Genomic DNA, 17,407 nt, shown 5'->3' with positions numbered 1-17,407 from the left:
TGTATTTGAAGTCGATATCTCTTCTGGTTCTTGAGCTATGGACGACGAAAAAAACGTCGCGAACGTACGGACGTACAAACGTACGTACACACGCACGCACGACATCTTTCTAAAAATCTTTTATTTCGACTCTAGGGACCTTGAAACGTCGAGAAATGTCAAAATTTTCAATTTGACAAATCGGACCCATTACAATGACATCCTATGGAAGTTAAAAATATCTTCTTCGCTTTAAAAAAGCTCAAAATGGTTCGACTAGTATCACAATCAGCCTTTTATTTTGGCCTAAGTGGGTGGATTTTGAAACCGCAGCCACTTTAACCTAACCTAAGGCCTCTTATTAAATAAGCTTGGGAACAAATTACTTAGAGTAATGACCTTTACGAAAAGCGAGGCAAAAATGCTGCCAGATAACTGTAAAATCCACGAAATCCAATTGATTCCGACGAACTCAATCACAAAATGACTTGTACTTGTACTACCTCATTGGATTTCTAGAAAGGCCGTAATAATGAATCAGTTTAGAGACGAATATTACACAAATATCTGTCAGAAAAGTGTAAATAATTCTGTTTACCAAAACATATTTTTAAATTTAAAGCCATGCAGCCATTTTTGAGATACATAATTAAATAATTAATTGCAGATTTTAAATAAAATTATTTGTATAGACTGTAGTGAAGCAGACGACTCTTGTTCACTACCTATCTGAAAGCATCTATACAACTTTTCATATCTATTTAACTTCAATATTTTTTTCGCTGTTACTAACATCCAATTTACGAAGACACGAACTGATGATATTACCGATTCGATACCGAAAAGTCTCTGACGCATTTACTAGACTAGAATGTTCTTAAGTTGTATGTATCATTTTGTTTATTACCAGTTTTATAACCTTTTCTCTTAAAGTTAATGTTATTATCATACCTATACCCAACTCATGTACTTACATACTTCTATCTTATCTTGAAATCGTGACGAATTATGTTTTCGAATCTATGAATCTAATATAGCTTCGAAAGCCTTCTAAACAATTCTTTTCGAATATAAAATAAGAAAAATACATATGTACATACATATGTATGCATTTTCTCACAATTCAAAATCGGGCTCAACTTTCCATTACCGCAGCACGAGTTTCGACCCGCGGTTTTTTTTATTCGATAGATATGTGCAAATAAATAATAACTATAGCAATTTTAGAGCGAGGAAACATTTATTTCTATTTTTAATTAATTTTTAAAGTTCACTTTTTTCCATACAAAACACTCAAAAATGGTTGATTTTGACATTTCTTCCCTGTTTTTTGTTCAGTGTTGCCATACTTGTTTTTTTTTCTTGGTAATTTCTTTTATTTTAGTGCTCAAATGGAAAAGTACTTTGCATATACCCAAACTCGCACCCACCCCAAATCCTATAGTGACCCCAAGCAGGGGGGTTGCAGGGGGGCAGCATGCCCCCCCTTACATACCTAGCTGTTAGTACGCCGTGCTATCAATTAAAAAAAACTTGTTTTAGGCTCAAAAATGCAATACAAAAAAGTAGGGTTAAGTCTGAAAAAGAAAATATTTCTTTTTATGACTTAAAGTTGTTTCCTCGCTCTAATATTTAAAACATGTTCTATTGAGACCCCTACCTAACTGTAAAAAAAAAATCAGAAGGAAATTCGTGCTGCGGTAATGGAAAGTCGCCCCCAAAATCGTATAGAAGAATAGATCTAAAAAATGATCAGCTGTGCCATATATGTAAGCCAACAAGATTCGAAGGGTATAAAACTTAAAAGTTGCACTTCAGCACAAACAAGGCCCTTTTATTAATGATAACAATTTATTATGCAAACAAAAATTCCACTCGATCGAATTGTAATATATAAATCAACCTTTGCCCCTAGCGTGACTGTGTTCTCTAATAAAATAAAAAAAAAAAACAATTATTTTCTAAAACATTGTTTTAAATCCACTGGATCGACTTTTATTTATAAAACAAACAAAAATAAAACACAAAAAATGCAACTTTGTTTTCCTCCATTTGCAAGTACAAAAAAATGTGATATTTTTTAAGGAAAGAAATTAATCAAATCCCAACTCCTTAGTTCACGGCAGAGAAGTATTCCTGGGATTTCTTTGGATCGGCAACCATTGACTTGCTGCCTGGCTTCCAGTTGGCTGGACAAACTTCACCATGCTCATCAGTGAATTGGAAGGCCTGTACCAGACGAAGGGTTTCATCCACGCTGCGGCCGACAGGCAAGTCATTTACGGTAATTTGACGCAAGTTTTGCTTTCCATCGATGATGAATAATCCACGGAAGGGAACACCGCTTTCTTCGTCCAATACACCAAAGTCACGTGCAACCTTCATTGACTTGTCGGCAAGCAATGGAATGTCCAATTGACCAAGTCCACCCTGTTTGCGCGATGTGTTGATCCATGCCAAATGGGTGAAGTGTGAATCTGTCGAGCAGCCAATGACCTCACATCCAATGTTACGGAATTCCTTTGCACGGTCTGAGAAGGCGATAATCTCGGTGGGACAGACAAAGGTGAAATCCAATGGGTAGAAGAATAGGACCACGTATTTTCCCTTGTAGTCTTTCAAAGAAATCTCCTTGAACTGTCCATTGACAACAGCAGTTCCGGAAAATACAGGGGCTGGCTTCTGGAGTTGCGGCATCTTTAATGTGGTCAGAGAAACAATTGATTGTAGAAACTTCTAATTACGCAATAAAATAAAACAACCATCTAAGAGATACTCACATAGTTTCGTAGGTTTGATTTTTATTCTAATTTGCTAATCGTGTTTGAAAGAGAAGGAAGGTAGAGGTAGACTGATTTCACAAGAAAAACTTGTTTTTCGCGGCCTCAGTAGTGATTTAGATTAAAATAGTCAATTAATTATAGAAACTCAAACCTTCCTTCCATCAACTTTCAATTCAATAAAAAATAAATTATTGCAAGTTGCAAGATAGAACAAGTGTATTAAAATTAAAAGAAAACTTACCTCGATGATAACGGATAAATTAACTGGAATTAATTTTTCTAGTTAAAATTTTCTTGACTGTATACAACGACAGCGAAGCGTGTACTTTCCTCAAATGCCGGGAACAGAATAAAATTCAAAAGAACAAAGAACGAAAATGAAAAGAAAAAAAACTACGCAAAAAGGTGAATGGTAGTAAGCTGGGTTCGGACATGGGTTAATGGCTAAACACACGAGCGGTGATTCAGGGTAGTAAGTTTCTCGATACTATACGGAACAGAAGACTAGTCAAAAAGATGTTTGTAGTTTTCCGAAAACACTATAGGTATGTAAAGATATCGTTCGTACTATCACCGTCCAAATGCCATTTGTTTACACTATCGTACTTTTAATGTCGATGAATTGATATGAATTATTTCAATAACCTTTTTTGGTTTGTTTACATAGAAGTCACAATTAACAACGGCTACCGAAGATTTAAATCGTCTTATAGAGTATTTTTGAACCAATCTACCAGAAGTTTTATAAACAACCTGATAAAAATAAAAGGCTGTATAACCGTTGAATTCGGATTAATTTGCAGAAACTAATCAGTAATACGGGCAAATTTGACTGTGGTTCGAGTATAACGTTTGGAGGGATTTCTACCAGTAAGAGTTTAACTCACCGCCAATAAACTAACCCTTTAACTTGTACAGTCATTGAAATCATTTTTGATGTAATTAATCATTCATTTTTTTGCCTGCCACATTCGGTTAGTTCTCTGCAGATTTTTATTCGTTTTACAACTTTGTTTCTTCTATCTCATTAAAAGGTTGGGGTACTGTCATTGACATTGGATGTTGTCCAATTAGTTCACGTACGTACGTTTAAAAACTGTGTAAAATGATAGGCTTAAGCAAAAGTCTGCGTATACGCCCGTTAAATATATTTGGTTAAATGCCGTGTAATTGAATCAGCTGTTCGTTGAAAATCAAAAATTAAATATCTAATGTTTTTATTCGCTCACAAAAGTTATTTTATTTTGTATGTACCCGTAAGAAAATGTATATAGTTAGTCTGGTATTACACAGAACATGTATTTATTTAGCATTAATCGGCTATTTTATATTGAAGTTTCATTTGGGGATGAGCGCATTGTTACACGAAAACTGTTCGAATGTTTAAAGGGCCTAGCACATGAGAGCAAACAACGAATGGACGAACAAACGTGATTTTACACATTTCAAAAAGTAAATTTCCAACAAAAACATATTTGAATAATAAAAAACCAGTTGACACTTTTGTCAGGATGATAAAATTTGAATTTTGTTCTCTAATACAAGACAATCAATAACAAATTGCAGTGTGGTTTTTACGAACTGGTAAACTCTATTCGCGTTCCACATACCATCCACACTGCTACGAATAAATTGTTCGCGCGCAACTTAACCTTAAAATTATACCACTCTTGTTTTGTTTTTTGTGTAAAAGGTCATGGGTGAAGAAAATATGGAGACAAAATTGACAATTCTACGCTATATGCGAATAGAAATAAAACCCATGTGAAAGAAAACTCAAAACAAAAACACTCCAATAATAGCCGCGTTTTATTATCACCATGATCTAATCCAGATCATGGATTTACATGCATTACAACAACAAATCAAGATCCAGCTTTGTGTTTGGATCTTATTTTGAAATCCAAAATGTATTTCACACAGAGAGGGATGCAATTGAAATATAACATTTAAATGTTGGTATCACTACCAACAACAAATGAATAATTGCAAAAAATGTATATTTAGCCCAATTAATGGATATATTTTTCTCTAAAAAGAGCAACAAAAAATATATGTTTTTGATTGATTGTTTTTGATATGGGTTTTGATTGTTTTTTTTTTTGCTTTGTTTTGAAATGTCACTTTTGAAAGAACGAATTCGTCACTGCTACCAAACTTTAAATAATAAAAAATATGATGATCCAATGCTGTTTTTTTTGATCTGATCCGGATCAGATCATGGTGATAATAAAATGCGGCTAATGATATAAATCTTCGGTAGACATCTTGGTTTGCATACAAGCTAAACCAGAAATCAGACTCATAAACTCATTTAAGTATGGGTGAGATTTTTAATTTAAATTATGACATTTCCCCTAAGAACTCAGAAATTAGTTCTATGTATGCGTGAAAAGATATTACATCTATTCATCGATATTACAAATAAAACAAATGGGGTTTGAAGGGTGATACGCACGAATGATTTATATCTTCATATAGAGTGTTTTTGAGTCAAACAGCCATATTATGGTAATCAAATATCAACACTATATTTGATAATAGTTGATAATTATCAACAAAATTATGAATCGGTATTATGGTGATCAATTATCAATATTTTTGATAAATAGTGAATATAAATATCTATTGTGAATAGCTTTATTGATAAACTCGGTATTACGACTATCAAACATATTAATACCTATCAAATATTCTATCAGCTACAAAATTTTCGTTGACAAATGTATCAAATATTCGTAAATGGTAAAGAATTGTATATTAAATACGATTTATAAAAGTTTTTTTTTGTTGTTTTTATTGAATATATGTATAAATTGAAGAACGAAATGCCTTCACTAGAATTGTTGTTTGAACGCAATTGTACTGAGGAATGAAGGTGTATCGTGCAAGCTAAAATAAACAGTATTATGAGATGCTTAAAACACACTGGACAAATTATAAATTCATGAATTAAAATAAGCAAATTAAACTTGGTATTACGACTGTCAAAAATTATGATATTCGTCCAATTTTCTATAAGCCACAATTCTTCGTTGCTAAATAGGCATGTACCATCAACTGAGCACTCAGAGATTTATGAAAGTGGTAAATAAATACAAATTAAAGACAAAGTAACTCAAAACATTCTATCTGTTTTCTGTTGCTAACTATTCTACTCCTAAATAAACAAAATATTATTAATAAAAAAGAGAAATTTATTTAATGAAATCAACTTACATTATCCCGCCAAAATTATTTATAGACCAAAACACAAGAACTCTACACAAATGACAAACGTCAAACAGCAAGCAAAACCTATTCACAATCGTATTTGTATGCACAATGGGTAAATTGATAAAAGTTATCAGTTATCAAATAATTGATAGTTGATAGCCATAATAGGATTATATGCGAACATCCACAGTTCGTAGTTTGTAGGTAATGTGCAAGGCCCTTAAGGAATACCTTGTACGTGCATGCCATCTGCCGAGACAAATTTATTTCTATTTCACTTTGCATTACTTTCTTTCTCTTTCGCAATTCATTGATGCAAGGAAAAACATGCGCTGAGTATTACCGGTCTTAATATTCAAAGATATAAAAAACTAAGCAATAAAAAGAAATGTATTTATTTATATGAACAAACCGCTCATTTTAGATATATTTGGAAAAAATTATGATATTTTCTAAGGCAAAAGTGAAATTCTTGTAAATTTATTCAAACGTAGAAAAACAGAAAGAAACACAGGGTTAAATTCAAGAAGAGCTGTCACTAATTATGATAGTACGTAATATTTAAATCCATATTTTAAAAAATCGGTTCGAAAGCAAACAATTGTTTGGTTATCTAATTTTAAGTCAGAATGACGTTTTGTTAAGTTTACAAGAAAAATTTGGACAATAATATCCATTAAATTACTTGGAGAATTTAAATCAAATTGTGCAAATCATTTTTCATACAAAATTTGAGAGTTCATTTGAACAAATGGTAAAACCTTTATATAGATAAACAAAATGGCTTGTTCTAGGCTATTTGGTTTTGAAGTGTGATGCGCTCGTCATTACACGAAGACTTTTCTGATTTTTCTGTGTTGTGCATATTTGACACATTATCATTTATGTGCTGTGTGGGATAAAGTGAATACGAATGTAGAACAAATTCAAATATGAAACCAGGGAATGATTTTATTAACTCATTTGGTTCAATGCCCATGATTGTCAAGCTTTTGACCACTTACAAAAATCGTGACAACTTTTTGTGCCCAATGGAGCCTTATACTCTGAATGCATACTACCTTTTGTCTCGAAATCTAAATTTAATTTAAAATTGACTTGCCCTACAAAGAATTTTATTGAGTCTGAGGAATTGTAAAATTAAATTTCATTTAAAAATTAACATTTTAGTTTTGTGGTCATATAAATCTACTTAGAAGAAGAACTGTCATTGTGTTTATTATTATTATTGAAGTGTGGATTGTGTGTAAAATTATTAAATCACATGTAATCATTCATTCTTCGGTCGTTGGCCGCTCTGATGTGAGTAGTACCTTACACTATTTGGTGAAAACAAGGTAGTATTGTACAACAACTTAATTTCAATTATTACAAAAAGTATATTTTTGACAGCCCTGTTTTTTATATAACTCTGTCCCATATGGTTTTCACAGGCTATTTACACGCCGCTGATATTTTTCATGCTGATGCTGAATAGCTCGTAGAGAAACTATTTGTGAAAGAATTATCATACAAACCACGGAAAACAACGTGTGTTGGATTTTTTTTGAAAAATAATTTGTTTTGTAATAAAAAGTCAATAATTTTTCAATGAACATGGACGTTCTCGATAGCCCTGCAATAAACCAGCTCGATAGCTCTCAAAGAGCAGAGCTTATGAAACAAGTCCGTCAACAATTGGCTGTTGCAAGCACTCAGGAATTACTTGAGGTAAGAAATGCAAATGATTTTATGAATTATAATACAAAAATTAATTGAAAAATGTAATTTCACAAACTTCCAATAATGATATTTTTAAACACAGAAAATGTCACGAAAATGTTTCAGCAAATGCATAAATAAACCAGGGTCATCGCTGGACTCGTCCGAGCAGGTTAGTTTCTTTTTGTGATGAATAATACATAGATTTTTGATTTATGTATATATAACTTTATAGAAGTGCATTGCAATGTGTATGGATCGATTCATGGACTCTTGGAATATAGTTTCCCGTGCTTACTTCACAAGATTACAGAGGGAAAGCACACAAGGTTGATCGACTGGCAATGCATAGGTAGACAAAAAAAGCTGGCAAAACATTTGTTACTTTTCTTTTAAGCTATTAATATTAAAACTTAAACAAAATAATGAATTTGCCGTTGATTATGAATCCAAAAAGTTAATCTATTTGTACTTTTAAAATCTTTGTTCGCAATAAGCATCGATAGATCAATTCGATCGATCTTAAACTGTTTGTCTTTCCTTTTCAAACGCAAAGACTTAGCTATTATTTCACTAGCTTTTTTCTTTATTATGATAACACCAATTAGATAGGCTCTATATAGAATTATAATATTCTGCTGTTAAAAACTTAATTCACTATAGGTACAAAGTTGCTTTTCCGATTAGTTCGAAATTAACGAAATAAGATGCGTATCTCAAGAATGTACTTTACTTTGTTCTACTTGTTCTTGTTAAACGCAACAAATTATAGCTCAGAATCTTCTTTCTAATATATTTTGCTTACCTGAAATTTTCTGTTCAAACATATTCAAATATATCATATTTTGTTTCTGAAAAACTTGACGTTAAGTTCGAATCATTTATCTGCAAAAGCAATATAATTTCGACCCAATAATTTGTAGTTTACTTAGGATATTTTCCAATTAGTGAAGTAATAATTTGTGCGTATTTAATTTGTCTACTTAGGATATTTTCCAAATAGTGAAGTTATCATTTTTGCGTAGTTAATTTAAAAATAATTATTGAAATATATTTTCACTTGCAATTTGGTATTCATATTAATTCATTTATAAAATTGATCTAGATTAAAAAGGTAATTTTATTTTTAAGTGCCAACATTAATTAAGTGTTAATTTAATTTGAGGTTCTAATAGAAATTTCCTTACGTTTGGTAAGCACTGAAATCACTTAGGTGAATTAAGTTTCTTGTATCACCTTAGGTGATGTGGTAATTTAATTTTGTGTTATATTTATCAGCTTTAAAAGATCATTTACACTTTTGCAAACAAGTGCAATTGCAATTGAACTATTGAATCGTAAGGTAAGGGATGAGAAACAAATCGTTAAGTAAATTTATTTTAAAATACTTTTAAGAAATTCACATAAAATTAAACCTTAAATATCAATAGTTCGAGGAAAGACGATATATTTCAAATGGCGATTACTATTAAATCCACAAATTCCGAGAAAAGCAGCGTTGTCGTTAGGAACTCAAATCAACTAACCCTGTTTCAGTTCGCATTTAATCTTTAAAACAAGTTAATTATTTTAAAATTGTTTACTTGACTCTATACAACAACATTAAAAAGTCAGAAAATTAGCTAATAACTTAGCGAACATGACGTAACTAGGTACATCTATTCCTTACAAATCTTAAGATTTTTCATAGCCTTTGATGGAAGGAAGACATCAAAAACATTTTAAGGATAACTATGAGTAGTTTTGTTTCGTAATCAACAAAATTGATTAAGTAATAAATAAATGTATTAAATAACCCCAATTATTTAAGTTCGGGCATGCTGTAAAATTAGTTACGAATTCAGTTACGGTAAAATAAAACAGATAAAGCATCAGCAAATTTACTGTATAAGTAAGTCTTTTCAATAATATTTTGTTTTAAATAGATTTATTGTTTTCTAATATATTGTTCAAGAATATAAATTAACTTTCATAAATCCTAAATTCATTTTATGTTTGTGTTAATATTATTATTTTTATTTGTGTAAATCATTAAATCAAGTAGCGATTTTGAGGTCGAAATGATGGTCACATATGTGATGCATTAACAAATTAGAACAAATCTCATTACTTTACTTTCAGCTTTCCGCTTGCCAGATGCTTTTTAATAGTTTTTCAAATACGTTTTTAAACTTAAAACCCTAAAAATATGTTCTAATAATCCTAAATCTTCCTCTTATTACAAAAAAGTGTGTTCAAGACGTTTTGGTTGCAGCCTTTTTCTCACAATATGACCACTTATGAACGCTCAACCTGACATCAGCAAAAAAAAACACTGGTACTACATACACTTAAATTGTATGTAGTACCCGTGGCATGATGGTTAGTGCGTTGGACTGTCATGTGAGATGTCTTGGGTTCGATCCCTGCCTGTGCCACCTAAAGCTTTTTTCACGGGTATTGCCTCTTGCGAGTAATTCTTGTCATGAAAAAGTGCTTTCTCAAATTAGCCGTTCGAATTCGGCATATAAACTGTTGGTTCCCTAAATCCCTGCAATTACTTGCACACAGGAATGATTAGAGTTGTAAGTTACTAGGCCCTGGTTCACTACAGACTGTTGCGCCACCTAATTTATTTTATTAGATGGTTGAATTTGATATAATGCAGCGAAAAGATACATGTAAATAAATTTTAGTTATCACACCACTACCAATAAATGCCGGCTCTTAGATTATATAGAACAACCTACTGTGTTTGGTTTCAGGCTCAGATTAGGTAAGGCTAAAGTGTCTATCTGTAATAGAGTAGGACACAATTAGGCCAGTTTAATGAGAAATTGTGATACCATATGAATCTTGAAATTTTCTTCTAAGCTCAATGAAACCAATTTGAGTACCTAACGAGACATGAGGGACTGATTATGTTAATATGATTGAGGTCGTTTCGATCGTTGTAGAAGAATTCTCCTAGGTATATTTTTGCGTTTTTAGCTAGAGAAGGCCATGTACAGAGGAGGCAAAGAACTGTTTCCTCCTCTTCATCATCCATACAGCTTCTGCAAAAGTAATTTGACAATACGCCTAGCTGTGTGGCGTGCTTTCCTTTAAGACGGTGCCCGGTTATGACATTGATTATATGCAATCTGCTTAGAGATAGCAAGCACATTGATCGCTTTTAATATAGTCTAGGTCAGATGTTTTTTGTGACTTGTACTTAGGAATACGGAGTGGTCAATGTTGTGTTTAATCCCTTGCGACGAAGCTTTGAGGCCAATAGCAAAGCTTGCAGCTATTTGTTTGCTAAATATATTAAGAGTTGTTAGGTAGAGTAGGGTGTCCAGTGCCGCAGATGGGGTCATGCGCAGGGATCCGCTTATACATAGGTTATCTGAACGTTAGACTTTATGTAGTTTGTCGCGGTTTATTATTTTTGTTTAAATTCGCGGTTGCAACACCTAATTATTACCAATAACTTTTTTGTAAGAAAAGACAGCTGCAGTAACTTTTTTGACTCTTTCCAATTTACTTTTTGGTCGTAAATAAGACTTTGGTACTTAGCCTCGTCTGAGAACTTTAATTGGATTCCTTTAATAAAGGGAGGGTTAACAAATGGAATTTTGTATTTCCTCGAAAATAGGACTAATTCGGTTTTGTGTGGGTTAACACCCAGTCCACACCGAGAGTTCCTTTAGGATGTTAGCTGTAGCAACGTCATACACAAAATCAATCACTCTAAAATCATCCGCATCCAAACTAGTTAGGGTTTTATTTACCACTAGGTTCCAGAGGAGAGGGAATAGAACACCACCTTGCGATTTCTCTCTAGTAACTAATCTTTTTGCAAAAGTTTTGTAAAGTTTTGAGTTAATTATTCTGCTAGTCAGCATTAAGTGAATTAACTCCCCAAGCGAACTCTACGTTGGGAGATTTACCTTTACAGTAGGCATGTTGAGACGTAGACAAAAGTCTTGTATCTGCATTTAAATGGATATCAATCAATCTTTCTAAGGTCTTAAGAAGGAATCATGATAGACCTATAGGTCGTAGATCTTTAGGGTTGAAAACAACTTTAGACAACAACTAAAGACATCTGTTAAAAATTGCCTTAAGGATTGTTGCAATTATGTCTGAGGGTTTTTGTAGTTCGGCTGATATTATGCCATTTGGTCCTGTAGATTTAAATGGTTCGAACCTGTTGAGAGTCCATTGTAGCTTGTCCCTTGTGTCCCGTATGCAGAAAAAAAGTTGTGACTTCATGTCACATGAATAGGGACAAATTTTGTATTTTTTTTTATCTGACCCTTAGATTTTTTGGAAAAACCAAAATGTGGAATCAATCAAGTATATTGTATTAAGTTTATTTTGCAAAAAAATTGTATTTAGTCGATAAACACAAGTTTTATGGTGGTTTTTCTGAAGAAGGTCACTAAAGGTACCTGTTTTTTGTGTCACATGAATAATTTTAAATCAGATTAAAGGAAACTCTGTTTTTTTGAGAGCTTAGTACGATTATTAATTTAATAGAATGAAGAAGTATGGGTAAAGGTCTAACCAAGGAGGAAATAAGCCAAATTCGAGCTTACCGAAAAACTATCCGTTTTATAGCCAACAAAATTTACTACCACAGAGACCCAGAGAGGTATGGAAAACCTCGGAAAAAATTAAAGGCCGCATTAGTAAAATCAAAGTAAATATTAGAAGATCGACTATTTCTCGGGTGATACAGAAGGTACAAAAAAATAAAAAAAGGTTGTCCCTATTCATGTGACACGAAGTGTAACTTATTGATTCTTTGAATTTGTTGTCCTAGAAATCGGAAAGCCTAAATATTTGTATATTTTCTAACATCCGCTGAGTAAACAGGAATTATAAAATCAATAACAGGTATTCCTCAAACTAAGTTAGGCCTTAACATAAAAATATAAAAGAGTGATGCTTTTCGAGATTCGATTTTTCTATAATTAGCATCAAACTCAAAGGGTTTTGAATACTTTTAAAAAGCAAGAGAGCTCCAGAACTATAGAAAGGAGTTGAAAAAGCTATGTAGGTGTACATTGGTTTTGAATTCTTGACAAACGACGGGGAAAGACAAAGCGTTAAATATTACTTTACTATAAGATTGTAGTTACAGTCAAAGGTAAACTGTTTAAAAGGAGGAATGCAACTGTTTATTTGACTGAGGAATATTCAGTTAAAATAACGGTGAAAAAAGGGTATGACATTAAAAAAAAATAACGATGTTCGAGGGACGTTACTCAGTTAATGATGACAATTATCGTTGAATACTGTACATGAGACTTAAGTAAGTAATTGGTGCACCACCCAGCAATGGAATTCATAAAGAAGCTTCGGACGTATAAGTATATGTTTTATAGATTGAAGCCAGATCTGAAATGGCGCCGTCATCATAATCAAGTTTCTGAAAAAAATGTAAGTGAAAAAGCCGATTCCATTATGTTCCCAGGTACGGTAGCGAAAAAAGATTACGCAAAATTAATTCCCTTAATAAGGTAAGCATTTCCATCCCACGTTGGTAAAAATTATAATGAATTACACAGTTATCCAACAGAATACTGTTTGTATTTGTATAAAGTATTGTTTTAGTTTGGTCAAAAATAGTTTTAGATTTTTGGGTGAATAATTAATACTTATTTTAATTTCATATAAATAAAGATAGAAGTTTAAGTAAATCACTTTCTCAAAGCCCAGGCTCATGAAACAGTGAAAATTGATTCTGTATACTAACTATGGAGATAAACTCATGATTCATCAACTTTGATGCGAATTTGAGCATTCCCTTACAAATTTCTTATTAGTGCTAGGTTTGGTATGACATCCATATTTACTGCACGAATTGTTTCGGGGACGAAAATTGATTTTTGTGGAAGTAAAATAACGATAAAATGACGGTAATTCACAAAAGCAAACTTCTCGGTGACGATGGATTTCTGGATTTTTAATTTTCATTTGATTTTTTCATCAATTACTCTATGAACCATATAAAAACAAATAAACTAGGTAGGTACTTACCACATACAGCTTGAACCATTTGAGAAATAAGGGGAATAGTTCTTGAGAGTCTGGTTCCTTTTCCATGGCGTGCACAAGGCTTTTAAATCCAACTGCCAAGTCGCGAAACAGGTTCGAACTCTAGTTTTAATAAACAATATACATAATTATGTATCAGATTTTGTGACTTTTAAAGCAAACATAAAATAAAAATTACATATTTGGCGGGTGGTATTGAATAAATACGATCAATCGCCTTTTTAACATCTAATGTGATGCTTTCAACAGGAATCAACTTAGAAAATATCTTGTTTTTTTCCATTTTTGATGTTTTTCACTCAGCTTTGTAACTATTTGATAGAATGCATTAATTTATGTTTCAAAATTAATTTATGTTTAAATTCTAATGATTTATTAATTTTCCGGCAAATCTAACTGAATTATACTTTACTTTTTAATGAAATCCGTTCACCTGAAACGGTATTTTTTAATTTGTTGCTTTTGTTTGCTTCCGCTTATAGAATAGAGGATTCACATCAAAAACACTACTAGAGTGTTTTAGAGTGTTTTTGATTCACATTCTCAAATGTGTGACCAACTTGGTTTGATTAATATTTGAAGGATTGAAACGATTTGCATTCACATTCATCAAGCATGTTGTAAAGCATCACTTCCCATTCAATTGGACCTATAGCTGACTTATTTATTTATTTAGATTTAGATTTTTTTATTCGAATTGATGGCTACGTTCAATCTCATACAGAAGGGTATCTGGATATCTTTTTTGTTATTGTTTTGAATGTAACAGAACAGCTGACACAAAACAGCTGCAATGTCAATAAAGGAATATAAGAATTTCTGGTATATGTGAGTATCTGAAAGCTGATTCAATGTTTCCATTTGCTTATGTTTTTTGGTAAGAATCTAGTGAGTTATTAAAATTATCCACTGAAAATTAAATTTAACTACAATTAGGGACCTACAAATCTAAATTTTTTGTTTGCTTTTTGTGAAAAGATGAAACTTGTTCTTATATTTTACCAGATACATACATATGTCAATTTATTTATCAAACTCGTATTATAAGGTATTTAAAAATTCACCTTTTAAGAATAGCTTTCCAACACAAGATTAAATATATGTATGTAGGTCGTATTTGAATAGCTAGTGACTACGTAGCCACTAGCTTTGTGTATGCAACCATAGCCATCAAATCCCATTTGTCAAACATATTTGAGAATATAAAAATGTCTAATCGAAAATATATGTATAACCCACCATCGTTTGACAGTGATGCCAGTTTCTTTGAGTATATTTTTCAATAGTGGTAACCAAAATATTTCGCACTGTTGTTTTTAATAGCTGTGTTGTATTATCAAAAATAGTTCATATCGGTAATTTTTAACACGTATTCGGAATAAATTCGGAACTAGCTAATGTCTCGGAGGACGCCATATGCCAACTCTTAGGCTAGGCGCGCACATGCAACTTTTTCGAATCTAAATAGTTAGTTGCTCAAACATCGCGCACATAAGCAACTGCAAAAGTAATCAACGAAATAAACCAATACAAAGGAAACATTTATTCTCCTTGACTACATTTTTCTTTCTCTTGCACTTAAAAATTATTCAACGATTTAGTAGATTTTAGTTGTAGTTACCTATAAATCCTTGTGACTCAACCTAAGAAATTTGTTCGAGGTGATCGTCTAGTTTGTGTCAAAACACAAACTAAAAAGTTGTTCGAATGGGCTACAGAATAGTTTCTGCATGTACGCGGACACTTATATAAGTCTATAGTGCGCAGTTTAAAAACCAAATTACTATAAATAATAATAATAATAAATGCCTTATACATAAAGATGTAGTGCGAGAAGTTTTTATTAACTTCCCATAGGAAGTTATTGTAATGGGTCCGATTTGTCAAATTGAAAATTTTGACATTTCTCGACGTTTCAAGGTCCCTAGAGTCGAAATAAAAGGTTTTTAGAAAGATGTCTGTGCGTGCGTGTGTACGTACGTTTGTACGTCCGTACGTCCGTACGTTCGCGACGTTTTTTTCGTCGTCCATAGCTCAAGAACCAGAAGAGATATCGACTTCAAATAAATTTTGTTATACAGATAATAAGGCAGAAAGATGCAGAAAGGGTTCTCAAGAAAATTGCGTGGGTGGTTTTTTTACCATAGCAGTTTGAAAAAAAGGTGAAAATTTTGGTTAACCCTAAATATCTTACGAACCAAAAACGCTAGAGGCTTGAATTAAATTGTATATAATAGATTGTAACGTGATACCAAACAGGTATATTTTTTGAAAAAAATCAATATAACGGTTTTTTTTTAAAATCAATAAAACTGAAAAAAAAAATTTGTCACCTCCAAAATTTTACGACTGAAATATGATTTCAACTCTAAAACAATTTTGTGCAACGAAGAATAATGTTTTTGACATCTGATAAAATTTTGAGAAAAATCTAATTGACAGTTTTTTTTTATAAAAAATAAAAATCTAAAAAAAAACATTACTCAAAGTTCGTAAAAATTGAATATCGATTCAAATATCTTTTCAAAAACATTAAATTTAGGCTTCAAACTTATTTTATCTTATAAGAAATATTGTTTTCAACATTCTGAAAAATTTTGAGAAAAATCGAAGTGACAGTTTTTTTTACAAAAAATAAAAACCTAAAAAAAAATTTATAAAAGTTGGTAAAAATTGATTTTCGACTCAAATATCTTTTCAAAACTTTGAGATATTGGCTTTAATTTACTTTTATCTTTCAAAAAATCTTGTTGTCAACATACAGTCAAAGTTTGAAAAAAATCAAATTGACAGTTTTTTTTACAAAAAATAAAAACCTAAAAAAAAAATTATAAAAGTTTGAAAAAAATTGATTTTCGACTCAAATATCTTTTCAAAATTTAGAGATATTGGCTTTTATTTACTTTTATCTTTCAAAAAATATTGTTGTCAACATTCAGTTAAAGTTTGAAAAAAATCGAATTGAGAGTTTTTTTACAAAAAATAAAAACCTAAAAAAAATGTATAAAAGTTGGTAAAAATTGATTTTCGACTCAAATATCTTTTCAAAACTTAGAGATATTGGCTTTTATTTACTTTTATTTTTCAAAAAATCTTGTTGTCAACATTCAGTTAAAGTTTGAAAAAATCGAATTGACAGTTTTTTTTACAAAAAATAAAAACCAAAAAAAAAAAAAATTATAAAAGTTGGTAAAAATTGATTTTCGACTCAAATATCTTTTCAAAACTTTGAGATATTGGCTTTAATTGACTTTTATCTTTCAAAGAATCTTGTTGTCAACATACAATTAAAGTTTGAAAAAAATCAAATTGACAGTTTTTTTACAAAAAATAAAAACCTAAAAAAAAATGTATAAAAGTTGGTAAAAATTGATTTTCGACTCAAATATCTTTTCAAAACTTTGAGATATTGGCTTGAAATTTATTTTATTTCACAGAAAATATTGTTTTCGATATTCAGTAATTTTTATATAAAAATCCAACAGTCCGTTTTTTCATATAAAAAATAAAATCTACAAAAAAGTACCCAAATTTGGTAAAAATTGATACGAGTACATAAAGACAAACTTTTAAGCAAGACAAATCGACAGACGGGATGGGAAGTTATCAGTGTGGATCGCATCCCAGCCTCTTTTTTTAGTTAATTTTAGAAAGCATGTTTATTTTGTGTTGCAAACGCTTCAATAGTATGCACTATACAA

At 31.4% G+C, this 17,407-nt stretch overlaps 3 protein-coding genes across 4 annotated transcripts in view; 1 reads left to right on the top strand and 2 right to left on the bottom strand.

The window, feature by feature from the left end:
• The window catches only part of LOC129944237 (uncharacterized), a 36,030-nt gene extending 21,997 nt beyond the window's left edge, over nucleotides 1–14,033 (bottom strand). The window contains exons 1-2 of the mRNA XM_056053547.1: nucleotides 13,885–14,033; nucleotides 13,689–13,808 (exon numbers count right to left, since the gene is read on the bottom strand). Of these exons, the coding sequence (XP_055909522.1) occupies nucleotides 13,689–13,808; nucleotides 13,885–13,989 (225 nt within the window). The 5' untranslated portion in view covers nucleotides 13,990–14,033. The remainder of the gene's footprint in view (nucleotides 1–13,688; nucleotides 13,809–13,884) is intronic.
• On the bottom strand, nucleotides 1,934–3,160 carry LOC129944238 (peroxiredoxin 1). 2 transcript variants are annotated; one of them, XM_056053548.1, is made up of 2 exons: nucleotides 3,004–3,160; nucleotides 1,934–2,676 (listed from the first exon to the last, which is right to left on the bottom strand). In XM_056053548.1, exon 2 carries the CDS (start codon nucleotides 2,674–2,676, stop codon nucleotides 2,092–2,094), a length of 585 nt encoding a protein of 194 aa, XP_055909523.1. In that variant the 5' UTR covers nucleotides 3,004–3,160; the 3' UTR covers nucleotides 1,934–2,091. The 2 variants fall into 2 exon arrangements, with proteins under 2 accessions (XP_055909523.1, XP_055909524.1); XM_056053549.1 differs by having other exon boundaries at nucleotides 1,934–2,715; nucleotides 3,004–3,156.
• On the top strand, nucleotides 7,400–8,105 carry LOC129944239 (mitochondrial import inner membrane translocase subunit Tim13). The gene is made up of 3 exons (XM_056053550.1): nucleotides 7,400–7,688; nucleotides 7,783–7,851; nucleotides 7,915–8,105. Exons 1-3 carry the CDS (start codon nucleotides 7,569–7,571, stop codon nucleotides 8,011–8,013), a joined length of 288 nt encoding a protein of 95 aa, XP_055909525.1. The 5' UTR covers nucleotides 7,400–7,568; the 3' UTR covers nucleotides 8,014–8,105.
• Nucleotides 14,034–17,407: the final 3,374 nt, after the last annotated feature.

This window comes from Eupeodes corollae, chromosome 2 (assembly GCF_945859685.1).
Source record: "Eupeodes corollae chromosome 2, idEupCoro1.1, whole genome shotgun sequence".
In the NCBI taxonomy this organism is placed as follows: Eukaryota; Metazoa; Arthropoda; class Insecta; order Diptera; family Syrphidae; genus Eupeodes; species Eupeodes corollae.
This window is presented reverse-complemented; position numbering and strand designations above follow the sequence as displayed.